At 42.6% G+C, this 24238-nt stretch overlaps 1 protein-coding gene across 3 annotated transcripts in view; it reads left to right on the top strand.

Annotated features, from left to right (window-relative positions):
- DZIP1L (DAZ interacting zinc finger protein 1 like) overlaps positions 1–22586 on the top strand; it is a 29014-nt gene extending 6428 nt beyond the window's left edge. For 2 of the 3 annotated variants that reach the window (XM_079976166.1, XM_079976165.1), the window contains exons 2-16: positions 124–702; positions 3975–4059; positions 6931–7043; positions 8107–8268; positions 8891–9028; positions 9693–9755; positions 10040–10180; positions 11125–11155; positions 13052–13099; positions 14146–14279; positions 15456–15648; positions 15896–16118; positions 16940–17142; positions 18239–18378; positions 19755–22586. In XM_079976166.1, the coding sequence (XP_079832292.1) occupies positions 187–702; positions 3975–4059; positions 6931–7043; positions 8107–8268; positions 8891–9028; positions 9693–9755; positions 10040–10180; positions 11125–11155; positions 13052–13099; positions 14146–14279; positions 15456–15648; positions 15896–16118; positions 16940–17142; positions 18239–18378; positions 19755–19931 (2367 nt within the window). In that variant the 5' untranslated portion in view covers positions 124–186 and the 3' untranslated portion in view covers positions 19932–22586. The remainder of the gene's footprint in view (positions 1–123; positions 703–3974; positions 4060–6930; positions 7044–8106; positions 8269–8890; positions 9029–9692; positions 9756–10039; positions 10181–11124; positions 11156–13051; positions 13100–14145; positions 14280–15455; positions 15649–15895; positions 16119–16939; positions 17143–18238; positions 18379–19754) is intronic. The other variant, XR_013838992.1, reaches the window with a different exon arrangement.
- The last annotated feature ends 1652 nt before the right edge of the window (positions 22587–24238 follow it).

The following is a 24238-nucleotide window of genomic DNA, read 5'->3' as shown; positions in this document are numbered from 1 at the left end:
GGATTCAGCAGGCTCTTCTTACATTCGTACATGTTTTGGGTCTGCTTCAAGTACACAAGTGTACTCTATGAGCTCCCATTTTGTTCCAGCCCTGATTCATCTTGTATCCTTTTCATTGCCCAGCCTTTTGTTGCTAATATTTACTACCCACCACAACTGTCTGCACACCATCGTTATTGGGCAGGTATGCCAGGCTCCACATTTCCTGTGAACTTCCCAAGCAGCAGCCATCTCTTGGGCAGCATGCTCGCCGGTCCGAGCATGGTCCCTGCCTTTAAATTCCAGTTGCGGCGAGACGCGATCGACTGGAGGCGGTTCAGTGCCATCGATGTGGAGCGGGTGGCTCGCGAGCTGGACCTTGCCACTCTGCAGGAGAACATCAACAGCGTCACCTTTTGCAACCTCGATGCAGAAAAGTGCCCCTACTGTCAGCAGCCAGTTGACCCTGTGCTCTTGAAGGTCTTCAAGATGGCCCAGCTGACCATCGAGTACCTTCTGCACTCTCAGGAGTACTTGAGCATGAGCCTGGCCCTTCAGGAAGAGCAACACCAAGCGACCCTGGAAGACCTCAAACGCATCAAGCAGGACTGGGATAAGCAAGCAGAAGAGCTGAAGGGTGTCAAGGAAGAGAGCAGGAGGCGTAAAAAGATGATTGCCACGCAGCAATTGCTCTTGCAAGCTGGGGCCAATAACTACCACAAGGTGAGTGATATGGCTGCATGCTTTCTGTGCAGCTTTCATAATTGTAAGCAGGGCTAGCTGATATCTAGTATTCAACATTGTGGTATATCAGCAGCTAAATACCATGTTATGTTGATATATCATGATGTCTGGAATGTAACTCAGGTGCTTCTTCCTCCCATCACCCATTGCTAACAACAACAACAACAATAACAATAACAATAACAACAGCAACAATTTATTTATACCCCGCCCATCTGGCTGGGTTTCCCCAGCCACTCTGGGCAGCTCCCAACAGAATATTAAAAACACAATAAAACATCAAACATTAAAAACTTCCCTAAACAGGGAGACCTTCAGATGTCTTCTAAAAGTCAGATAGTTGTTTATTTCCTTGGCATCCAATGGGAGGGTGTTCCACAGGGCAGGCACCACTACCGAGAAGGCCCTCTGCCTGCTTTCCTGTAGCTTCACTTCTCTTAGTGAGGGAACCCCCAGAAGGCCTTCGGAGCTGGACCTCAGTGTCCGAGCTGAACGATGGGAGCAAGCCCCTATACCTCTGTGGCTTATCTGAGCCAGAAGGGCAGGGGCTTCATTAAACTGCTCAGCTGGGGGCAGGAAGCCTCCTGCCTCCAGCTGAACTAGCCCCCATACTGCTCTGGCTCATGTGAGCCCGAGAAGCGGGCTTCCTCAAAGGCACAGGCAGATGGAGGTGGAGAAAGTGCTTGCCCAGAACCCTTTTGGGCTCTGTCTGCCTGTCTGTCTGTACCTTTGCTGTTTGCAGGCAATTTGAGCTGGGAATACATCATGGCTCCTTGGCCAGCACAATGTATCACCCGCTCAAAATGTCTGAAACCGGTATTGCAGTCAGAACGCCATACCAGTTTCATACAATTTACCAGTATATCGCCCAGCCCTAGTTGTAAATAGGGACGCACATGGGTACTTAGGACAGCCTTGCTCTCACAGTAAGGATCATTGCTGGAGTAGGCCTCCCCCTGCCGCCCGCCTCATCCTAACCATAATGGCATGCTGTAGGAAGTATTTGAGCATACGTGTATTATTGGAATAGACAGCTATTGGTGGGATGGAAGGGAAGCTAGTGGACTTTTCTGTGTGCATATATATGCACATGGGCAGAACATGCCATGTGTCACACCAGCAGTGGCTGATTATAGCAGTGGCACAGCCACCACTGCATCAGCAACACGGCTGCTCATGCCAGCAAGGGTAGGTGGTGGGGCAAAAATGCACTTTTGCTATACCAGCTCCCAGACTAGGGCAGCAAATGGGCCCAGGCTGGGCCAATTCCCGTCAGTCGACAGCAACAGGGTCGCCTCTATCCCCTCCTCTCTCCCAGAATGTGCTCCTACATGAGGATCCACAGGCTGCTCCCAGCAGGGATACTGCCGGTGGTAGCTCCCACCTATTTGCTGTTTGGGTGGGTGCATTGAGTGGAAAGTAGGAAAAGACCTTGAAGGTGGAGCTGAGCCCAAACTTCTCAGATGGCACTTCCCTGAGAAAAAATGCCTGAGATCTTTCTTTTTGCCATCCCCTCAGCCTGATTTAGTTTTAATTAAAATTCCAGCAGAATTTTCTCCAGATATTCTCCTCCATTTTGTTCTGGCGGCCACCCTTAGCCCCACAGTGCTCCAGGATGATGTTAGATCCAGGGGACTGATGAGGATGTAAAATGGTGCCCATTCTGCTGCTGCTGCTGCTAACATTTGCAGTGGCAGCAAAAGGAGAAGGGGAAACTTTGTAGGTGGTGGGTGGAGATAAGGTACTGGAGATACTGGAGAAATTTGGTGAAATGAGCCTGCAAGTTTCTCTGCCCGCAAACACAGATTTGGAGAGATCGCCTGAGCACTGTTGTACCACAGGTCATCTCATCCAACCCCTCTGTTCAGTGCAGGATTTACAATGCAGGATGCAACTACAGCATCCCTGACAGTTTCTGCTTAAATACCTTCTGTTTTCTGAGGACTGTCCTTGGTAAATAGGGACAGCTGGAGCATACGGAGCTGCATTATGCACTGTGGATTTTCAGTCAGCAGCCTGTCAAGGAAATGTGAATGATCTTTGTTTTTCTTCCAGCTCATCTGCCTGATTGTGGTTGCAGAAGGAAAGATAGATTAGCAAACATTGGGTGGGGGGAAGGTTACAGCTGTCTGGGTGTTAGTACTTAAGCAGCCGTTCACAAACAGCCCATGATTCAGATTTAGTTTGAGCATCTGGTCCTGCATTAAGCTTGGAGTTGGCCTAGTGGAATGCTTTGCTCCTCCTCTGGCTTTTTAGGTCTATGTCAGGGAACAGCAACCTTTTTCAGCCATGGGCTGGTCCACTGTTCCTCAGACCTTGGCGGGGGGGGGGGGGGAGGCAGACTATATTTTGAAGGAAAAAATGAACCAATTCCTATGCCCCACAAATAACCCAGAGCTGCATTTTAAATAAAAGGACACATTCTACTCATGTAAAAACACGCTGATTCCTGGACCGTCCACGGGCTGGTTTGAGAAGGCGATTGGGCCACATCTGGCCCCCAGGCCTTAGGTTGCCTAACCCTGGTCTATGTGATAGCTGTCAAGGTTGTAAAGAAGGACACTCATGGACACATAGGCCAAACTCACACCATGCTTTTAAAGCACCATGATACCACTTTAAAGAGTCATGGCTTCCCCCAAAGAATTCTGGGAGTTGTCATTTGTTAAGGTGCCGAGAGTTGTTGGGGAACCCCTATTTCACCTCCATAGTTTTCCGTTTCTCAGGGCGATTTTACAGTCAATCCCTCTTCCCAAGGCTCTCTGGGAATTGTGTGGGGAATAGGGATCTCTTAACAACTCTCAGCACCCCTAGTAAACCACAGCATCTTGAATTCTTTGGGGGAAGCCACAAATGTTTAAAGAGGTGTCATAGTGCTTTCAATGTGTGGTATGAATGTGTTCCTGGTTTGTTTGGCTTAGCATGTGGTCTAAATCCAGAATCGTGATTCAGGTTTCTTCTCCTTGACCTGTTGCCAAAGTTTGTCCTGCAGTTACAGGTCATGGTCGTGAAGGAGGCATCTTTACCCTGATCCCTGGTTTGAGTGACAGGCTAAGCCAAACTTTGGCTTAGGTGTCCTCATAGGCTAACTTAAAAGCCCGGGGGAGAGGGAGCGGGAGGGAGAGCAGTGTGAGTTCCTAGCTGGGAGCCAACACATTCATGCGGTCATGATGAGCCACAATCTGGCTTACCTTGATGTGTCAACCAGGCCAGCGTGTGACCTATCTATCCTTTTCTTTATCTTTCTCCAGTGCCAATTCTGTGACAAGACCTTCATGAACTACTCCTTTCTTCAAGCCCACATGCTGCGCAGACACCCAGAGGTCACTGCAGCAGGTGAGCATAGAGGGTTATTTCATTATGTACTGCTTCATATTTCAAGACTAATAATAATTGCTAATTGCTTTACAGTGTCTTAAAAATATCACAAATACAAAAAGAAACCAACAATACCGCCCCCTCTTTTTAGCAGCACAGAAGATAAGAATTATATATGTCTTAAAACATCAGTATAAATAAGCACTAACATATGGGGACCATAATAACTAATAACCGATCCGAAATACAGAGGGCATTGTTATTCAGTGTGCTTGTTCCTTCAGCACAAGGACTTTTAGCTGTGCAATGGAACTTCCCCCTTCCCCTCCTCACAGGACACCCTGTATGCCCTCTAAATCTGTTCTGGGAGTTTCCCAATGCTCCAGAGCACATTTGGGGAATGTGCAGAGCACACTCATGAAGAGAATGTCATAGAAAATCTACTCAGTATTGATCCAGAGCAGAACTCCAACATATAGTTAGCAGAGTGAAAACTTAAACAAGTTGCAGGAATCCCCAAAAATAAACCGGAGGCAATTAATAGTTCATGCAGCAGAGCTTTACTGCTACTGAAGACAAATGAGCATAATGGTTGCAAATCCAATATATTCAGGATTGGCACCGTCCATAAGAAATCCAGTTGCAGCAGACTTAACTTAAACTTACAATAACTTATACAGTTATACCTTGTGTTGCGTTAGGTTCATGTTACGTCTTTTCAGCTTCTGAAGGCAACAAGCCCGGAAGTGTATACTTCCAAGTTTCACTGTGCATGTGTGCGCTGAAGCGCCGCTCTAGTTGCGGACTTTTCGGGATGTGAATGGCACCCCGGAATGGATCGTGTCCGCAACTAGAGGTACCACGGTAATAAGTCTAAACCTTAACACTATATACAGAACACCACACCAGAAGGAAGAGACATAGAAAGAGAAAGTGAAATTCAGGCTCCTTCTGGCCTTACTTTGATAGTCATCATGACCTTGACAGAAGACATAACAGAACCAATTTAAACCAGCTGTGCTCAGTTTCTCTGAAGGTAGTGCTTTTTTTCTTTAAAATAATGTTTAGGGGTACTCTCATTTTCCTACTCATATTGAAATACTTCCCCTCAATGAGGCCAAACTTAGATTCACAAAATATTTAGGGTATCTATACCCCTGCCCCCTCCCCCAGAAAAAAGCACCGTCTGAAGGAATAACCGAAACATCATGAACCTTCTGCTTGTTTCTTTCACACAGGGAAGCTTCCAGAGACCACTTGAATTAATTAGAATAGGAAAGATCTCTACACATCAGATCAATAGTTTCTGTACTAAGAAATGCAAACTGACAGAGAAGGGGGGGGGGAGTTGTGTTGCACAAACAGAAATCTTTGCACTGATGAAACAAGTGCATTTTACTTCATATTTTTCCCCATTCTCTTCTTTTCCTTGCCCTTGTTAAATTTAATAACTAACTAACTAACACAAAGGGACCCTTTGTTTTCCAGATTGCCTAGAGCAGGGGTAGTGAATGCAGTGCCCCTGCCCAAATTTATTTTGCTGGGCTCAAACACACATCAGCTCCATTTAGCATAGCCAGCAGTCAAGGGTGATGGATGTTACAGTTCATCTGCAGGACAGCACAGTTACTGCCCCTGATCTGAAGTGTTATTTGAGACCATCAGGGGCCCACTGGATCAATCAAACTGTAAAAACATTTGATTTTTGAGTGCCTCTCTCCATATACAGGTTGATACCCAGTAGTTTGTTACTAATTAAGCATTCAGGCATTTTCTTTCCCTTAACTCATTTGTGGGTAGAAAATCTGGGGAGATTTCTTTTTACATTAAAAGATCATTATAATGAAACAAACTGTTTAGCTTGCCCATTATCTACAAATAAGGGGCTCAGTAGCTATCATTTTTTTTTTTCTGAATGGTTTCACATATAAACTGATTCTGAGCCATACTGGCAACATCAGAAATTAATGTACTTACATCCAGCATTTTGGAAAATGTTAAGATGTTATTCTGCAAATCTGGATACAATCATGCAACCATAACTGCCCCACCTCAGAAGGGTATACTTCATACTCACATAATTATAAGGTTAGCCATAAAGCATATAGATTAAAACATGACAAATACATTTTGTTCAAATTGATTTACCTCACCAAATAATATGCACGAGATTCTCTGAGGTACAGCTTTGGATTTATGACTGGGAACAAAATACTTCTAGGAAGCCTAAGAAAACTGCATAATATACCACACACATACTATTGAGGTGGCAAAGGAAGTTCACAAAATGAGAGGAAAACAAAATCCCCAAACCTAGAGGAAATTCAGCTCTGGGCATGGTTTTGTCCAGCAGAGGGCAGTGGTCCCGCTATAATTTATGATGACAATCCATTATAGTGCTAGCTGTGCTGGTGTGTTTTGAAATCAACAGGCCTAAACACCTTTACTACTGGATTGAAATGTGGCCCATGTTAATTCATTTGTGTCAAATATTATTTTCCTGTCATACAAAGCAATGTTTTAAGTAAAAAATAAATGAAAAATAGAGTTTCAGGCTGGGAAAACCAAGCCAGATGAGCGGAGTATTATTCTTACTACTACTACTACTACTATTATCATTATCATCCTCATAAGTGCATTTTTTTCTGGGGGAATGCGGGAGTACGCATACCCCTAAACATTTTGTGAATCTAAGTTTGGCCTCATTGAGGGGCAGTATTTCAATATGAGTAGGAAAATGAGAGTACCCCTAAACATTTAAAAAAAATAAAGAAGCACTGATCATCATCATCATCATCTTACATTCCTGGGTACCTTCCTATACACAATTAAAAATGTTTGCAATTGACGCCATAACTAACTGTGCCTTTTTCTGAATGAACTTAATAGAGCAGGAGAAGAAGAAACAAGTGGTACAAATGGAAAGTGAGATTGAAGAACTGAAGGTCAAACTGAAGGAGACCCATGCCCAACTGGAGGCTGAGAGCCAAAGCAGGGCTCAGGTATGAACTCACAAAAGCCAAAGCCCTCATAGCTTGCTGAATTACAACGATCTGTTTGTAGCCAAAGTGAAAGCAGTGCATGCGAAACTCTTGATAATGCACTTTTGCACCACAGCAGCTGGAAGGGAAGAGGCTTGTTGTTTGTTTGTTTGTTTGTTTGTTTGTTTGTTATATTTGAGTCCCATTTTTGCATTTTGAAAGTAGTGACTCAAAGTGATTTACACAGTAAAAAGTAAAATAACAAAGACATTCAAATCAGATTAAAAACAGCAATGAACAAAACCTTTTTTTAAAAAAATACCCATCTGACAATATTTCTTTTGTTCCAGTAAAAATAAATCCAAAGGTGAGTTGCCTCCATCGCAGAAACATGCACGCTATGAAGGTGTGAGGGGACCCTGAAAGGCAAACATTTTCAGGCACATGGAAGTCCTTCAGAACAATGCCAGTCATCTCAGACAATCTCTTGGCCTGGGTATCTGCTGTTCAGTGGGGTGGCCAATAAACCAGTGGGAAGGAATTCCTTGTGAGCCTCACATATATCAGGGAATGGCTGTAGCTCAATGGCAGAGCATCTGCCTTGCAAGCAGAAGACCCCAAGTCCGATCCCTAGTGTCTCCAGGTAGGGGAATCTTCTACCTGAAACCATGGCCAGTCAGAGTCTATTGAGATAGATGGACCATCTGCCTCAGTATAAGATAGCTTCCTATGTTCCTGTGTGCAACAATCATACACCTTGAACTCAGTGGGACTTAGCTTTGACTAGACATAATAAGATTGTACTTTTAATATATTTGATAGGGCAACTTGTCTGCGCAGGTCATTGCCACTCCATTCATCCCCCTCCCACTGTTGCACGCTATTGGTTGTTGCCATGTTGAATATCCAGCTTAAACTAGCTGGGCAATAATTGGACCATCCTGCCCTTTGCTTGGAGTATTTCCACTTCCGTTTGAATGACTGGGATTTCTGGAAACTGCTGTCAAATCATTCCATAGCCACGACTTTTTGTCTTTTCTAACCAGCTTATTTCCAGCTTTGGATCTTGTTGTTTCGTTGATAGGAAGCAGAGCACATGAGGCAAAGAGAAGAGGAAAGCAGAAGAAAATTTGAGAGATGGAAGGAGGAGGAGAGGGTAAAGTTTCAAAGGGAGATGGAAGACCTCCGGCACCTGTTCCTCACTGAATTCAAGGACATTGCCAGCAAGAATTCCGCCTTGGAGGGGGTAAGGCGAATGCACAACTTTCTCTTTCCCTTGAACATTCAGGGCAGTCACAGCCTTCAATAAACAGGCATGCTGCTTTTAAATATTACCACAAAAGAACAGCAGGGCCTTTTCTTCAAGGAATGGTAAAATTCCCTATGTTAGAGAAGGATGAATCACTTTGTTTGAGCATGGATGGAGCTTGGTAATGTGGTGCCCTGTGTGTCGCCAAAATTTCCATCCTTCTCTGGAGATTATTCAGTAGAATACGCTTTTCTGGTTATAAATAGCCTGGATAATTTTGCAAGGTCTTGTTCACTTAGCTGAATTTCCATCACCATTGACAAGTGCAGAAAGTGGAGAGCCATGTGATTGGTTATGCTCCTGTTTGTGGGGAATATCCGCACTCTAGCTAGTTGTCCTTGCCCAATCAAGATAGTAAAACACAAAGCAAGAAGCTGGTGTTCCTCCCAACAGGTATTCATACCTACATAGGGAAGTCCCAACTTACATGAAAACTCTGCTTTTTATATTCCATCAGATATGGCACAGAAACCTAACCTACCTGAGAGATGCCTTAATAGCTCTGGCCGCTGCTCTTTGCCAGCAAAGTGTTTACATGTACAACTTATTGCTCCTCCAGAAGCTGCAGGAACTACAAGGCAATAGTGCAGTGGTCTCTAATCTGGGGACATTGCAGGATGATGAGTCACCTGACCAGCAGCAATGGAAGAAGACTCAGAGGGAACTACAGGGGATGAAGGCAAAGATTGAGCAACAGGTGCGTGAGCATAGATGTGGTGGTTGTGAGCTCTGCAATATATCATCTCTTGCTTGTAGAATATAACAGGGTAGGAGGAAGACACTTAAGAGTACAATCTTATTTTTGCAGTCCATTACATTCTAAGCCCCACCCCCACCTCAGGAGCCAAACCATAAAACCTAAGCTATATAACTATTGTGGGAAGTGGGAAATGATGACAGCAGATAGATTGTTGTGGAGTCACTTATGCTGATGTCCCTTGTGCTCTGACAGTAATACAACATGGTTTAACAATAGGAGGCAAAACATTTCAAAAGAAGACATTGGTAGGTGAAGTCAAATATAAAAAGCACATTTAAAACTGCATAATTAAGAAGAAAATAAAATATCATAAGCATGACACAGCTGTTTAGCAGGCACAAAAAGATGGGGCCGTTGAGCAGCCTTCACGCCCCACAGCTGGGCGATGGTCCTCCAGCCTCATGAGGAGCCTCTTTTATAGGGCTGGGTGAGTCTGGGGCCCGCCCCCTAGGCTAGGTAGAAAGGTCCTTGTGGGGAGCAGCCTTCATGCCCCACAGCCAGGTGATGTTCCTCCGGCCTCATGAGGAGCCTCTTCAGTAGGGCTAGGTGAGTACAAATAAGTTTGGCTAAGATGAGGTTGTTGCTGTTTTTAATTTATCAGAAAACAGAATGGAAGTGGAAACTGAGGGATCTTCAGAAGGAACACCAGATGGAGAAGGAAGAGGTGAGTGTGCTGAAGAATATATGTTTCACTCTCATTAAGAGTTCAAACATTGTACTGGTGTACAGTCAGTGTCCAAACAGGAACAGAATCTGCCCACACCTGTGTAGAGCATGATACACAAACAGAGATTATGCATATACAATGCAACAAACTATTACATGCCTAGACTCTGTGTATACATTGTGCTGGATGCTGAGGGCAGAGCCTGCACACACAATAACACTACTTTCATGCAGTGGGTCCTCATGCCCAAATCTCTAATCAGTTTGTTCTTATCTCCTCAGCTGAAGGGTGAGAATGAGAGACTACGGGCCTCCTTGTCTTCTGACCAATGGAAAATGGCCGAGCACAGCAAGCAGCAAATAGCATCGCTCAGCGCACAACTCAGGGAACAGGTCAAGATCATCCAGTCACAGGAGAAAACCGTAAGCTGAATATGGTCTCCTGCCTTCAGTCCTGTAAGATGCACTCTGTTCACCTCTTGGGGCTCAGGTTCAACAAGAGTTTTAGTCCTGTTTTGAAGCAGATTGTTGCTTCTGCTCTAAGACTCAAACGGCACAATAAGCAGAATTACATGCTGCTGCTCTTGCCAAATAACAGGTGGCAATCTGCATGTTTGAATGTTTCCCTGATATTAAACTCCCTTGTTCTACACTGTGATTCTTCTATTCAAGTTGTTTTGATGAAGAGAACCTTTCATATGATAGTAGTGTTGAATGGTTTCTTTAAATGTAAAGGTTCATCATTGTTCCACCCAATGTGTATGTCTTTAAGGGGCCAGAGCAAGGGCCAGAGCAAAATAACAAGACCCAGCTTTACAGCTGTAAAACACAGCAGGTGCTGCTGAGTTGTACTGATTAAGGTGTGTCAGCATTTGGTTGTAGTATATAAGGAGCAGCACCTAGCTCTCCCATTACCCTGGGGGATGGGTTGGTGGTTGGGTCTGGTTTGTTGTTGATGTATTTAGCGTATAAGGAGTTTTTGTTTTTGTAATTAAAACCTTGTTTAAGTTATTTTTGAGTCCCTTTCTTTTTAATGCATGGTCTCCCCAGCAAGCTCTCTGCAGCGCTACCATACTGCAAATAGCCAACAAGTAGGACTTATACCAGAGGACCACTTTGAATGAAATCCTGGTACAGGGATGGGGAAGCTGTGCCCCTCCAAAAGCTGTTAGTCTCTAACTCCCATCCAGCCCAGCATGACCAATGGTTCCCCATCTCTACCCTGCCTAAAGAATACAGTGCATCTTTGGGGCTCCTTTTTCAGTTGTTTTGCTTTTTTCCTGATTATGTGGACACTCACAGTAAGTAAGCAGTTCCTAAATCTTGTAAATAAAACTGATCTTTTAATAACGTATTTTGTTTTGCAGATTAAGCTCTTGTCTTCTAGCAAACCTAAAGGTAATGGTCAAAATCTAGACTGAAAGAATTTCCATAGTGAACACTAGATGCTTCTTTTTCTCTTTTGACAAACTGTATAAAACTGGGCAGGTTTAGGCAGGCAGATAAGGAAACTCTGTAATAGCCATATCTATTGATTCAAAAGCTCACAGTGAAGTTAATTATCCAGCTCTTTTTCTAAGGTCATTCTGAACATTTCACCTCTGATTTTGGTGTCCGTGGGAATTAAAATTGGAACTGAGGCCCAGAAGCAAAGGAAGACCCAATTGATTCCATAGTTATTTGCTGTTATAGATAGTGACAACCACAGATTGCTTTCTGGAAACTAAGATTTCTTGCAGCCCCAGTACAAACTGCACATCAAGGATTAGTGATTAATAGTGGCTCTAAGGTTGCAGTCTACTTGCAGAGTTAAAAGAAGAATTTTTCTTAGAGCACATCTGTGAGGGAGAGTTACTACAGTCAATTTTTCCTCATTATGCTGCTAAGGGATCCGAAGTCTTTGTCTCTAGCGATTTAGCAGACAATAAGAATTCTTGTTTTTGGAATGAGAGCAATCTCTCTTTTCTTCTGCTTGTTGGAAGAGTCCAGTATACTGTCACTGAGTGACAGATACTGCAGTCAAATTAATCACTGAATTGTAGAGCCACTAAGGAAGAGTGAACAATAATTGCAGTTATTGTTGTTGATTCAGTGTGCATGATATCTGACAGAGTACAAGAGGTCAGGTTCATGCCCCAAGGAGCTTCCAGTCTAAACTTTGATACATAGGAGGAGAGGGGAGGGGAGGCAGTGGTTAACAGAGAAAGAATGCATTTTTTTCATTTACACATTCTTAGAACTGGTAACGTGTAGTTGCTGTAGAACTTGAGAACGTGTTAAAGTACTGTACACTTGCACCAGGTCTTTAAATCAGTTGATAGGCCTGGAGAAGGAAGGATTTATAATCACATTTAACCTCCCCCAGTTCATAATTGAATTGGTTAAAATTAATGGGACTTAACTGAAGTATGAGAAGATTCTGGAATGATCATTAAGTTGCTTGGAACTCAGCGTTGAAGGGTTTTCCTTTGTGCTGAAATATGCAGTCCAACAGTAGCAGAAAATCTGATTTATTACTGCAAATAATAAAATTACTCTCAAAATTCTAACCCTCTAACCAAAATATGCAATCCAGTGGGAGGAGGAGAAGTTTGGATTTGATATCCCTCTTTATCACTACCCGAAGGAGTCTCAAAGCGGTTAACATTCTCCTTTCCCTTCCTCCCCCACAACAAGCACTCTGTGAGGTGAGGCTGAGAGAGTTCAGAGAAGTGTGACTGGCCCAAGGTCACCCAGCAGCTGCATGTGGAGGAGCAGAGACGCGAACCCGGTTCACCAAATTACGAGTCCACCGCTCTTAACTACTACACCACACTGGCTCTCATCAAAGCTATTCCATGATCATCCAGCAACTTTTCAGTGATTTCATTCCTAGAGTCTTTTGAAATGTTTAATGTGCTCCATGACAATTGAATAGTTTTTATCATCCTGAACACTATAAATACAATTTAGATCATATATGTACTCACACAAATTCACGTGTACAAAAAACCCAGTGTGTTTTGTATACTTCAGCACTGCAAGCATACAGCACATTTAAGCACTTGTGCGATCTTGAGATGTGAAATAGGCATGCACAGTAACTAATCTGAGGGATTCTGGCTGATCCTCGAGAGCTCCAGAAGAGTGTTTTGCTCCCAAGTTCCATATGGACAAAACTACAAATCAATTTTTTTTCTGGGATAAATGAAACTGTACAGCTTAAGTGCCATGCTAATGTGTAAGAACTGTGAGTTCCACCAACTGGAATTTGAATAATGTGCCTTTTTCTAAGTTACTGTTTTTAATTTCCAGAAATAACTGTTCCTAAGGCAGAAACATCAGAAGAATCTACTGAAGAAGGTATTTTTCACCAATTTCAGCTGTCCGATTTTCTGCTAGATACCGTTGTTGTCCAAAGTCCAACCTGAATAGTGAACCTTTATAGGTCTCCAGAAACCAATGGCTGGCCCATTCCCTCTGGAACCCAAGACACTCCCTTGTGCAGGGAACAACCTCCCCCCCCATAGCCCACCCCACCCTGGCTAATTACACAGGACCGCACTTCACTGATGGACGGTTTCTTAACTTTAGTTTGTCACCTCCAGATAAGCATCATATTACTGGTTATAATAATTTTTAATTGGATTCTGTCAAGCTGCCATAGGAAGCAGGTGGGCTTTAGGCCTACTATATATATTTAGAACCCTATTTGCCTCCCTTCAAATAGCAAACGAATAAAGTATTGCAAGCTCTCATTCAGTGGCAGAATACAGTTGTACCTTGGATCCTGAACACCTTGCAAGTTGAACGCTTTGGCTCTCGAACGCCGCAAACCCAGAAGTGAGTGTTCCGATTTGCGAACATTCTTTGGAACCCAAATGGCCATCGTGGCTTCCGCAGCTTCTGATTGGCTGCAGGAGCTTCCTGCAACCAATCAGAAGTCACACCTTGGTTTCCGAATGTTCTGGAAGTCAAACGGACTTCCGGAATGGATTCCGTTCGACATCTGAGGTATGACTGTAATTAGAAGTTGATAATTTAGGCAGTATTGCAAAGAGTAATGCTGGTCCCAATGTTATTGGCTGTGCTCACGAAATTATTTCATATTTCTGATTGCCCAAAACAAATGTTTAGGTGTCAGCCTTATGCTGGGATATGAAAATTATGGCAGCATACTAAGGTGCCAGAATCCTTTAAGCAGTTCTGATGATCACTCTGAACATAGTTTTCCTCTCTGTCAAGGTGTGTGGAGAAGTTCCTCTCCATTCAGCAAAGCACTGTGATGCTGCCCACTGGTCCCCCTTCCCAAAGAAAGATTGTTTGGGGACCAGAGCTGACCTACAGGCTGGTGATTTGCCACCATTGCTTAAGATTTTTTCTGGTTCTTGCCATTGGTTTCACTACAGAACTGGAAGATACTCTGGACAGAAAGAAGAGGGTTCTAGAAGCACTGAGGAGGAATCCAAACTTGCTGAAACAGTTCCGGCCTATACTGGAAGAGACCCTTGAAGAGAAACTGGAGAGCATGGGAGTGAAGCGAGTAAGTTCCATGAGAGAGGGAAAGTAGATACAGAGAGCTTTTCCCCTTGTGGTCAATGGCCCAATGTTGAATTCCTTTTCCATATCCAACTGAGGATTGCAATGCCTAATATGTCTGAGAATTTAGAGTCAAGTCTCATTACAAGTTCCTCCAACACAGCCTCAGCATGTGTGGACATTCATACCTGGTCAGGAAAATAGACACCCTGGTGCTCTTCAACACTAGGAATCTTCATCTGAGGAAAATGGCTTGCAGAAGGGACCATATCGGGGGAAGTTAACACTGTGTTCCTTTTCATAACCAACTTATTAATGGAAATTCTGTAAATTTCCCATCTTGGGTCCAAAAAATACTTCCCCACAGTTTACTTGCAGTTATTTTTATGACAGCACCACAATGTGTTTGCCTGTCAGGCCTCACTCCAGGTTTGAGGGAGGCCTAGGCTAAGTGTCCTCTGGTTGGCCTATTTCTCTATTAGCAGATCTTGACAAGCTTACCTGGCAATAGGGATGGAAGGATCTATGAGTTTCAGTTCTCTAAGATTGGAAAAAATGAGAATTTTCAAATTGCTCTAGAAATGCAGCTAACAAAAATAAAGAAAGAAAAACCTCTCATGAAGATACTTCAGCTTTTTAGAATGCATTTTCCCCAGCAAACGCGTTGATGTAGTTTTGACAAATGAACACGTTTTTTGCAAGCAATTTATCCTAATATAGTGCATTATTTTCACTGATATAGTCATTTTAACGCACCCTTTAACCTAATACATGCATTTTTGTAAACATTGGCTGGAGCAACTACATTTCAAATTCAGAAAAGTGCAATTTTCAAAGATGTTTCTCACTTGACTTTGTAAGGTGTGAATTTGATAGAGTGCAAACTTAATGGAATTTCTCCTCCATCCCTACCCGATAGCTGGTAAACTAAAGATAGAAAATCTGTGATCCTGCAGATGTTGTTGAACTCTAACTCCCATTAATCCCAACTACTAGCCAGGTTGCCTGGCAGTGCTGATGGGATTTAGAGTCCAACAACACCTGGAGGGCTCTCCACCCCTCCGTCGAAACGTATTTGTTCTATGTGTCAGTTGTGAATGAAAAGGACTGTGGTCTACCACACAAGAACAGAATTACGCAGTGATGCAATCTGCATTATTCCTAATTGTTTTTCTCACAGGGTTCAAAAGGTATCCCTGCTCAAACCTATAAACATCTGAGAGACGTGATAAAAACCCAACAACAGCAGAAGGCCAAAAAATTTCCACAGCTCCTCACCTTAAGAGACAAAATTGAGCAAGAAGTGAAAAGGAAAGTCAGAAGGGGTCAGAAGGATGAAAGCGATCTCTCGCTGCCACTCTCAGGAACCTCAGGTAAGAGGCTTTGTGACCAACCTTTGTCAACCTGAAGCCCTCCAGACTACAACTCCTATCAGCCCAAAATCATAGTCCAAAATATCTGGAAGGCAATGTTGCTTAAAGTTTCTCTATGATATTCTTAATTTAGGATACTGATCTTCAGCACATTGCTTTTTTTTTATTTGGGGTGTGTGTATTATTTACCTGGATAAGATACTGGTCAATTTGTTTTCCTCCAGATGTTTCCAATCATCTCTTTCAGGTAAAAGCCAAAGGAGCCCACAGTCTCCGATCCAGGTTGTGTCTTCTAAGCCCAGAATGCAACAAGTCGAATTCAAGCCTTATGCCTCAGAGATGCCCAAACCAGCCCCTCGGAGCAAAGTGAACTCCAAGGCCAGTTTAGTGGAGACCCCCAGGATGCCTTCTCCAAAGCAAGTGAGGAGCAGCACACCATCTCTTCAATACTCTGCTGCCCATCATCCCAGGTGGGTTAAAGTTCTGGGTTAAACTTCCATTTCCCTGTTTTTATGCTGAATTGTCTAGGTTATTGTGTATGAAAACGGATGATGTAATTTGAAGTGTTGTCATTATGTTTTAGGCATTTTACAAACATTTTTGCAAGCTTTTAATTTCATGAAGAAAAGTGCAGCTTAACTTTTAATCTTAATTTTGTGTGAGAGAGTGTTGTTCCTTGTCCTAAAACAGCTATTTCCAGCAGACCTTTTTAATTGGCTAAGATTTGCAAAGTACCCTGGGAATCTCTCAAAAGTGTCTCAGTTGGATGTTGCTCCAAAACTCTGTAGGCAGAGTTGGGGATTTTCAATTTTACCCATGTCAGTTTCACATGTGTTTCTTCATAGATCTGTCCTGTCCTTTCTCGATTCTGCATTAATCTGTAGTGTAGATGTTTTTTAAAAATAAATAAATTCATATTTTAAATTCATGTATAAATATGTACGTCAGTATGTATTTTTATCACAAAATATACCATACATTTTTCCTCAATGTGTGCATTTCTAACCTTATTTCATCCTAGAATACATACATACCCTTACACACATTTTGTGGGGTTTTTGTTTTTGTTTTGTTTTGTGTGTGTGTGTGTGTGCGCGCGCGTGCATGCATGCATGCATGCATTGAGCTAAGAAATCATCCCAAAATTTGGAGAAGTCCAGAATTACATTCTGATAAATATATTAGCCTGGAAGTGTACTGAGGGAGATCAGGATGCTTAAGAATGCACCAAATGAAATTCTTCTCCATCCTTTGTTTCTGTTTCCCACTCTGCTCTGTTTCCATTCTCCAGCACTTCGCCTTTCAGCTCTGAAGAGGAGTCTGAAGAGGAATCAAACTTTACATCTCCAAAGTTTACACCCCACAAGACAGAACCAGACCCTCCCAGAGCAGTGCAGAATGAAGAGAGTGACTGGGATTCATCTGACATAGAATTGTCTGAGGGGAAAGGCAGTATGGGAAGGGTCCTTGCAACAGCAGCAGAGACTCGTTCAGGTGTGTGTGTGTGTGTGTGTGTGTGTATGTTTTAATATATTTTAATGCACATTTTAATATGCATTGAACTGTATATTTTAATGCTTATTTAAATGCATATGTTCTCTGAAAATGTGCATTTAAATCCATATTTGGTGCTTTTCAGCTACCAGGATTTTGTTGCAGTGTTGAAAGAAGTGCAAAATGTGTTGGCTATGTCGTTTTGATATGCAGTTTGATCTGATAAGTGCAGATCAGGACATTTCATACAAGAATTTGTGAGGCTCAGATTCTTCAGGCTTCTCTAGTTATAATGCAACAGGGTAGGCTAGAAAGCTCTTACCTATGTAGTTGTTCCACATGGCTGGCATAGCATTTAAAAAACGTTTTCCATGTGCAGCGCATTCAAGGGCAGTATTTGTATGCCAACAATCTGTGACCTGAGAGGATGCACAACTGCTGTGCTATCACTGTGTACGGATGCTCTTGTTACGCAGTGGCAAGGGTTCGTGTGCTAGATACTTATTGCCATAGGTTTTCCTGGACCAGCTCTCCAGTCAGACACACATCAGTTCATTTCTTAGTTTTGTCATTCTGACAGCTTTCATTAGAATTATAGTTTTTTAGGTCAGTCATAACCTTCTAAGAAGCCATTTATTATTATGAACAACTTTGCTGTTTAAATCTGATGTCTAGACTCGGATCCTAACTCTTAATATGTATATGAATTGTAGGTGTTTTGTTTCAGTTTGTTAATGGTGTAATGTATTTGGGTGGAATACAACATAGCAATAAGGTAACTATTCCACCATCCCAGGAAGTTTTGCTTGCTCATCAGAACATCCTCTCCTTCTCTTTCTTTGCACCCACTAAATCTGTTATCAGGGTTTCCCTGGAATAGATTTGGGGAGGGTGCAGGACCTATGCAAGGGAGGAGAGGGGGATACTCCCGTTACACAAGTGAAAATTCTTGCACTGGTGGGACTTGTTAGTATAATATCACTCTTTATGTTTTAGATGTGTTGCAAGTCACTTGGAGACCTCTGAGTACTGCACAACTTGAGTAATAAATGACTAGCAAGTTTAATGAATAACAACAATTCTTTGCTTCTTGTAGAAACGGTGGTGCAGTCAATTGCTAAAAATCTGGAGAGGACACTGAGTGCATCTGGGAAAAAGCCTGCTGGTGGAGTTAAACTCTTTCCCATCCCTACCAAAGAAGCTCCTAAACCTGGCCCAACTACTAAAAAAATCCAGGTACTATACAATACACATTAGTTTAGGAAACCAGACAGGTGGTATCTCCCTTTCTCTGCCAAATTCTAACCCATAAGAAACATCATTCCAGTTTTTGCTCCGGACTATTCATCCAGCATGATGAAGAATTCTGGAGAGCTTGAAAGCTTGCTCACTCTTACGTCATTTTATGCTTGATGGCCTAATAAAAATATTGGCCTACTGTTGATTTTGGATTTCAACCCCCCCCCCCCCCTTTTGGGCCAACACAGCCTTTGCTTTTCATTCATCAGTTCTTCCCCAATAACATTATACTATGCATATTTATTCAAACATAAATGCCTCGGTGTTCTATGAGGCTTGCTCATGAGCATGTTTAGGATTGCAGCTGTCAGGGATTCAACTAACAGGGTGCGATCCATCAGGTGGTTCTCCTGCACAAGACACATGGAAAGATGTGCTCTTGAGCAGCACCCATTAAATGTGATAGTGCAAAGCACCCAACCACTTGAAAACCCACCAGTTGTCTACTGACTCATGGGTAGTAGGTGGCAAAACTGGTACTGGGCACAGAATGGGAAACTTGAATCTACAGCTCTGAATTAAGAATTATTTACTTATTCATTGTATTTATATCCTACCTTTCCTTCAATGAGCTCAAGGTGATGTACATGAAATAGGTTAGGCTGAGAGACTGTGATTGGCCCTAGGCCACCCAGGGAGTGTCATGGCCAAGCAGAGATTTGAATCCTGGTCTCCCAGCACTGTAGCCACTACATGGCCTAGGACCCTCATACCTACGGGACCGCCTCCCCTGGTATGCCCCGCAGAGGACCTTAAGGTCCACAAATGACAACACTTTGGAGGTCCCAGGTCGCAAGGTGGTTAGATTGGTCTCAACTAGGGCAAGGGCCTTTTCAGTACTGGCCCCAACTTGGTAAACGCTCTGTCACAAGAGACTAGGGCCCTGCGGGACTTGACATCTATCTGCAGAGCCTGCAAGGCAGAGCTATTCTGCTGGCCTTTGGTTTGGACTCAGTCTGACCCTTATGTTTCCCTCCCCTTATGGTCTTGATTTATAAACTACTTTTAAAATGAGACTGCATTTTAAATTGCATTTTAACCAGTATTTTAAATTGGGTTTTTTTTCCCATTATGTTTTTTTACTGTGATTTTATTGGTGTTAGCTTTGGCCGGGGAGGGCGGAGTATAAATAACATTTGTTATTGTTATACAACCCTGGTGGGGTGTGCCTTCCCCGAGAAGTATCTTCTTCACTGATTTAGGGTGATTTTTAAGGAGGAGGATGTGAGCCATTGCAGAGATAAGAGAGTGTGGCCAGTTTTTGCCATCTGCTGCTTGCTCTCCTATCTGTTTTCTCTTCTCCCTTGCTGCAGTTCATTGAGGAGGAGGACAGTGACTTGGAGATTTCTTCCTTAGAGGAAGTCACCCCACACCTGGAGACCAACAGCAAGCTGAAGAAGCCACCAGCCGCAAGGAGCAGCGGGGACTCAGCTGATTCTCGGGGCACCAGCCTCTGGGGTTCTGGCAGCACAAGGGCTGGCGCCTGGTAATCTTTGCATTGAGCCGAGCTGTGTGAGACAACAGGCTCCATTTGAGATGGAACAGTTCCTGGGGCAAGTCAACGAAAAGGATGCTGAACTTTCAGAGAGAGAGAATGTGAATAACTACCATACTCAGGATCATATTTTTTGACTCAAGTGAGAACTTGTTTTGCTTGAATGTTTTCCTCCTTCGTAAAAAAAAGATAATGAGATAAAGTACTCTTTCACTGGAAGTCTCAGGTAACAAAAGCTTTGAAACAATAACTTGCAGGACTGAGAAGAAATATCAGCCCTAACTTTGTAGCCCCGGCATTTCATTGATGCTTCAAAGGGAGGAGTTTGAAGGGAGTGAGGTTCACCTTTTGATGAAGGGAGCACATCTCCATTTGATGCTGAACTAACAAGAGGAAGCTCCCTGCTCTTTTTTTCTATGGAGGAGCATTCAGTCATATGAGCCCCCAGCTGTAGTCTCTAAAGTGCAATAATCCCAGCACAGGAGCATCATTATTGCTTCAAGTATAGCTAGACTTAAGGCATTCAGGGCCACACGTCTACTGAATGCATAGCAACATTTCTCCTTGCTCTTTACCCCGTGTTTTTGCACAATACAGCGGTGCCCCGCAAGATGAACACCTCACAAGACGGAAAACCCGCTAGACGAAAGGGTTTTCCATTTTGGAGGCGCTTCGCAAAACGAATTTCCCTATGGGCTTGCTTTGCAAGACGAAAATGTCTTGCGAGTTCCTGCGGGTTTTTTCCCCCTTTTCCCCCCCTTTTCCTAAGCCGCTAAGCCGCTTATCAGCTGATCCGCTGATAAGCCGCTTAACAGCTGATCGCTAAAAGCCGCTAAACTGCTAATAGCGCTAATCCGCTAAGCTGTCAATGGGCTTGCTTCGCAAGACGAAAAAACCGCTATATGAAGAGCCTCATGGAACAGATTAATTTCGTCTTGTGAGGCACCACTGTATATATGAGTGTAAATAAGTTTTTTAAAAATCTATATTGAATGCTTTTCACACTAAAAACGCTTTCATAATTTTAAAGACTATTTTTCTATTTGGGGTATTTTTCTATAGAAACTTGTTCCGATTAGACTAGTTGTCAGAGATAAAATGATCCAATGGAAAGACATGTTTTCCCCCCAAACAGGGGGGGAAAACCCCAGTTATGGATGGCAATTTAGATTGGAATGACAGTGTTGGAGAAAGAGTAAACCCAGCTCCCATCTCATTTGCCCCCCTTTCCCAGTTGCTGTTTTTAATATGAATTTAAAGAAATGTGAGGTACCTCATCTGATGTGGCTCATGATTATAACATATTTGAGTTCTAGAAACACAGTTAAAGAAAAAGTTGCTGGATAGAGCTGACCACTTGATGGCACCACAACTCAAGAAACATACGTTTTTTGCTTTGTTTTTTGAGATGCTGCAAATGGCACTTGTTACTAGAGTAGATAAAAAAAACAAGAGTATTCAGGAGAACAAATGGAGTAGGTAAAAATGAGGCATCCTATAAACCTGCCCAAAAAGAAATTACACAAGGGCAAAACTGGGGATGATCATAAGGGGTCCATATCCCCTTCTGCCCTTTCTTTTCATATAAAAAAACCCTTTCATTAAAAAATATAATTTTGAAGCATTTGCTTTATAGAAGTCCCATTTGCTCATTCCCAGATTTCTCAGGATATATGTGACCATATGTGCTGTCTTTGCAAGTAACCACCCTGCGTGTATCTCAAGAAGGCAGATGCATAAAATACCTGGCAAAAGTTATTAAGCATCATGATGACATTTGCAAGCTTGAAAATAGTATTTATTGAGATCTTCCTTTTTCCAGTAAGACAATACAGTTGCATAAAAATGATCACGGTCAGCAATAATCCTCAATGTAAAGTACAAAACCTACAGAAAAGGTATGTGGGATCCATCTGACCCCACACATTTTTAAAATGTAAAAATAATTTACCATTAAGATAGAGGTAGAGGGTGGCGCTGTGGGTTAAACCAGAACCTAGGACTTGCTGATCAGAAGGTCGGCGGTTCGAATCCCCACGACGGGGTGAGCTCCCGTTGCTCGGTCCCTGCTCCTGCCAACCTAGCAGTTCGAAAGCACGTCAGTGTGCAAGTAGATAAATAGGTGGGAAGGTAAACGGCGTTTCCGTGTGCTGCTCTGGTTCGCCAGAAGCGGCTTAGTCATGCTGCTCACATGACCCGGAAGCTGTACGCCGGCTCCCTTGGCCTGTAAAGCGAGATGAGCACCGCAACCCCAGAGTCGGCCACGACTGGCCCTAATGGTCAGGGGTCCTTTACCTCTAGCTTGCAACTTACATACCATACATTTAACTTGTGCACATTCAGCTTTTCCATGGTGGGCATCCGTGGAAAAAATACTTTGGCAGTCCCACCTGCCATAGAACTCAAAGTGATTTGACTCTACATGTTTTGGGCTTTAGGCTCTATCCCTGGAATGAATCACCTGTATGTATAACTATAATATTTGCACAAGTATAACAGCACAATAATCATGATTTGTGAGTGACTCCTAAACAACAAATGTTTAGCTTCGAAGTACAGATATGAATGTTTATAAGTTCAGATGTTATTGGTTGGGTTTTCTAATTTTAGAAAAGGAGGGGCATCTCCAGAAATAAGTTTCTCATGCAACGTTTGTGTGTTTGTTATGTAAACTCTGGTTGCATGTTTGTGTGCTTAATATTTGAATTTGAAATAATTTTTAGTAGAGGGAAATGGCAAAGTTAAAAAAAAAACAGAAGTCAACTGCATGTATGGTATGTTCTTATTCTGAACGCATCCTAAAGTAAGGTACAATCTCGAAAGTTTTCATGATGAAATAGTCTCTGGATGAATATATTTATTTCTTTTCTCCTGTATTACAGAATGTATGTACAATGCTCTTTAAAAACATTCCAAATCTTTGCAAATCCACGCAAAGAGGAAGGTCAGTCCCTGAATGAATGTGTATGTGAGCAATGAAAAGTATACCCATTCATTTCAGAATGAATGGATATTGAACTGAATGGACCCCACTCAGTTAATGTTTTCATTTCTTGTAAAACAAAGGCTCACCTCTATTTTGAATTTTTCATCAAATGGTTAAACAAAGAACTGGAAAATATGCAGAAGGCGTGGGGAAGGTGTGTGTCTCATAACTGATCACCTACAATAGATAAACCTCTGCAATTGTACACTCCTTCTGAACGTTTGGTTACTGCAAGGTTTACTCTCTTTAGTATGATGCTAAATCTATGGGCAGGGGAAGCATGCACATAGATTTTAAACTCTTCCTTCCTTCTGGTGTACACGGAGCACAGCCACAACTGCAGAAAGAGTACTGTGCCAAAAACACAGTTAATTATGGACGTAGCATGGAAAAGACTAAGATGAATTAAATGTGAATCTGATCAAGCCCAAGGTCATGTTTAATTACCATCCTATACGGAATCATATCTGAATATGGAGCCTATTACAAATAGTATATTAATTAATATTATCTAGAAGAAAGTGCAACTGTGAGAGATATCCAACTAAGTCATACTCAAAGTACTCCCAAAGAAATCAAAGTCTCTTCATTTTAACTGGTCTGCTCTGGAATGGAGGAAGAGTCGCCCTGTTCAGAGTCAAAAGTGGACTCGCCTGACTTGATCTAGACATCATGATCTGTATCAGATCAGTAGTCCACTTCAGACTCTGCAGTCCAGTAGATCCCTTTATGAGGCAGTCAGGATTGTGCACCAGATCATTTTTTAAAAGCTGAAAATCACATTTATGGCTGGGCATTGGAAGCTTTTTTAAAACAACAACAACCTGAGGGCCACATCCCCTTCTGTAGAACTTTACAGGGGCCACAGGTCAGAGGTGGGTGGAGCCAGATTGTGTGTGTGTATTTTTACAATCAAGCGTTCTATAAATTTTATGAAGTAAATACAAATAAAATAAATAAAAGTGAACAAATGAAACAAATGAAGAAAAAAAAAACCATTATACAGTAGGTTAGGTTTCGACACCCACCCCACACAGCCATTACAATCCTCCCTCCAAGACATGGAAGAGGCATCATCACAATTCCTCAAACCTGAAGTTCCACATCCCTGATTTGTAGCATCTTTAGATCAAAACTGTGACAAAGCTTTACAGGAATACTAAAAACCCCACCATATAGAGCATTGGATCTATTTTATACCATCCATCTATGCAAACTGACTGGCTTTTATACAGTTTTATATAGTAGAGTGGTGCCCCGCAAGACGAATGCCTCGCAAGACGAAAAACCCGCTAGACGAAAGGGTTTTCCGTTTT

This window comes from Podarcis cretensis, assembly GCF_951804945.1.
Source record: "Podarcis cretensis genome assembly, chromosome: 5".
In the NCBI taxonomy this organism is placed as follows: domain Eukaryota; kingdom Metazoa; phylum Chordata; class Lepidosauria; order Squamata; family Lacertidae; genus Podarcis; species Podarcis cretensis.
This window is presented reverse-complemented; position numbering and strand designations above follow the sequence as displayed.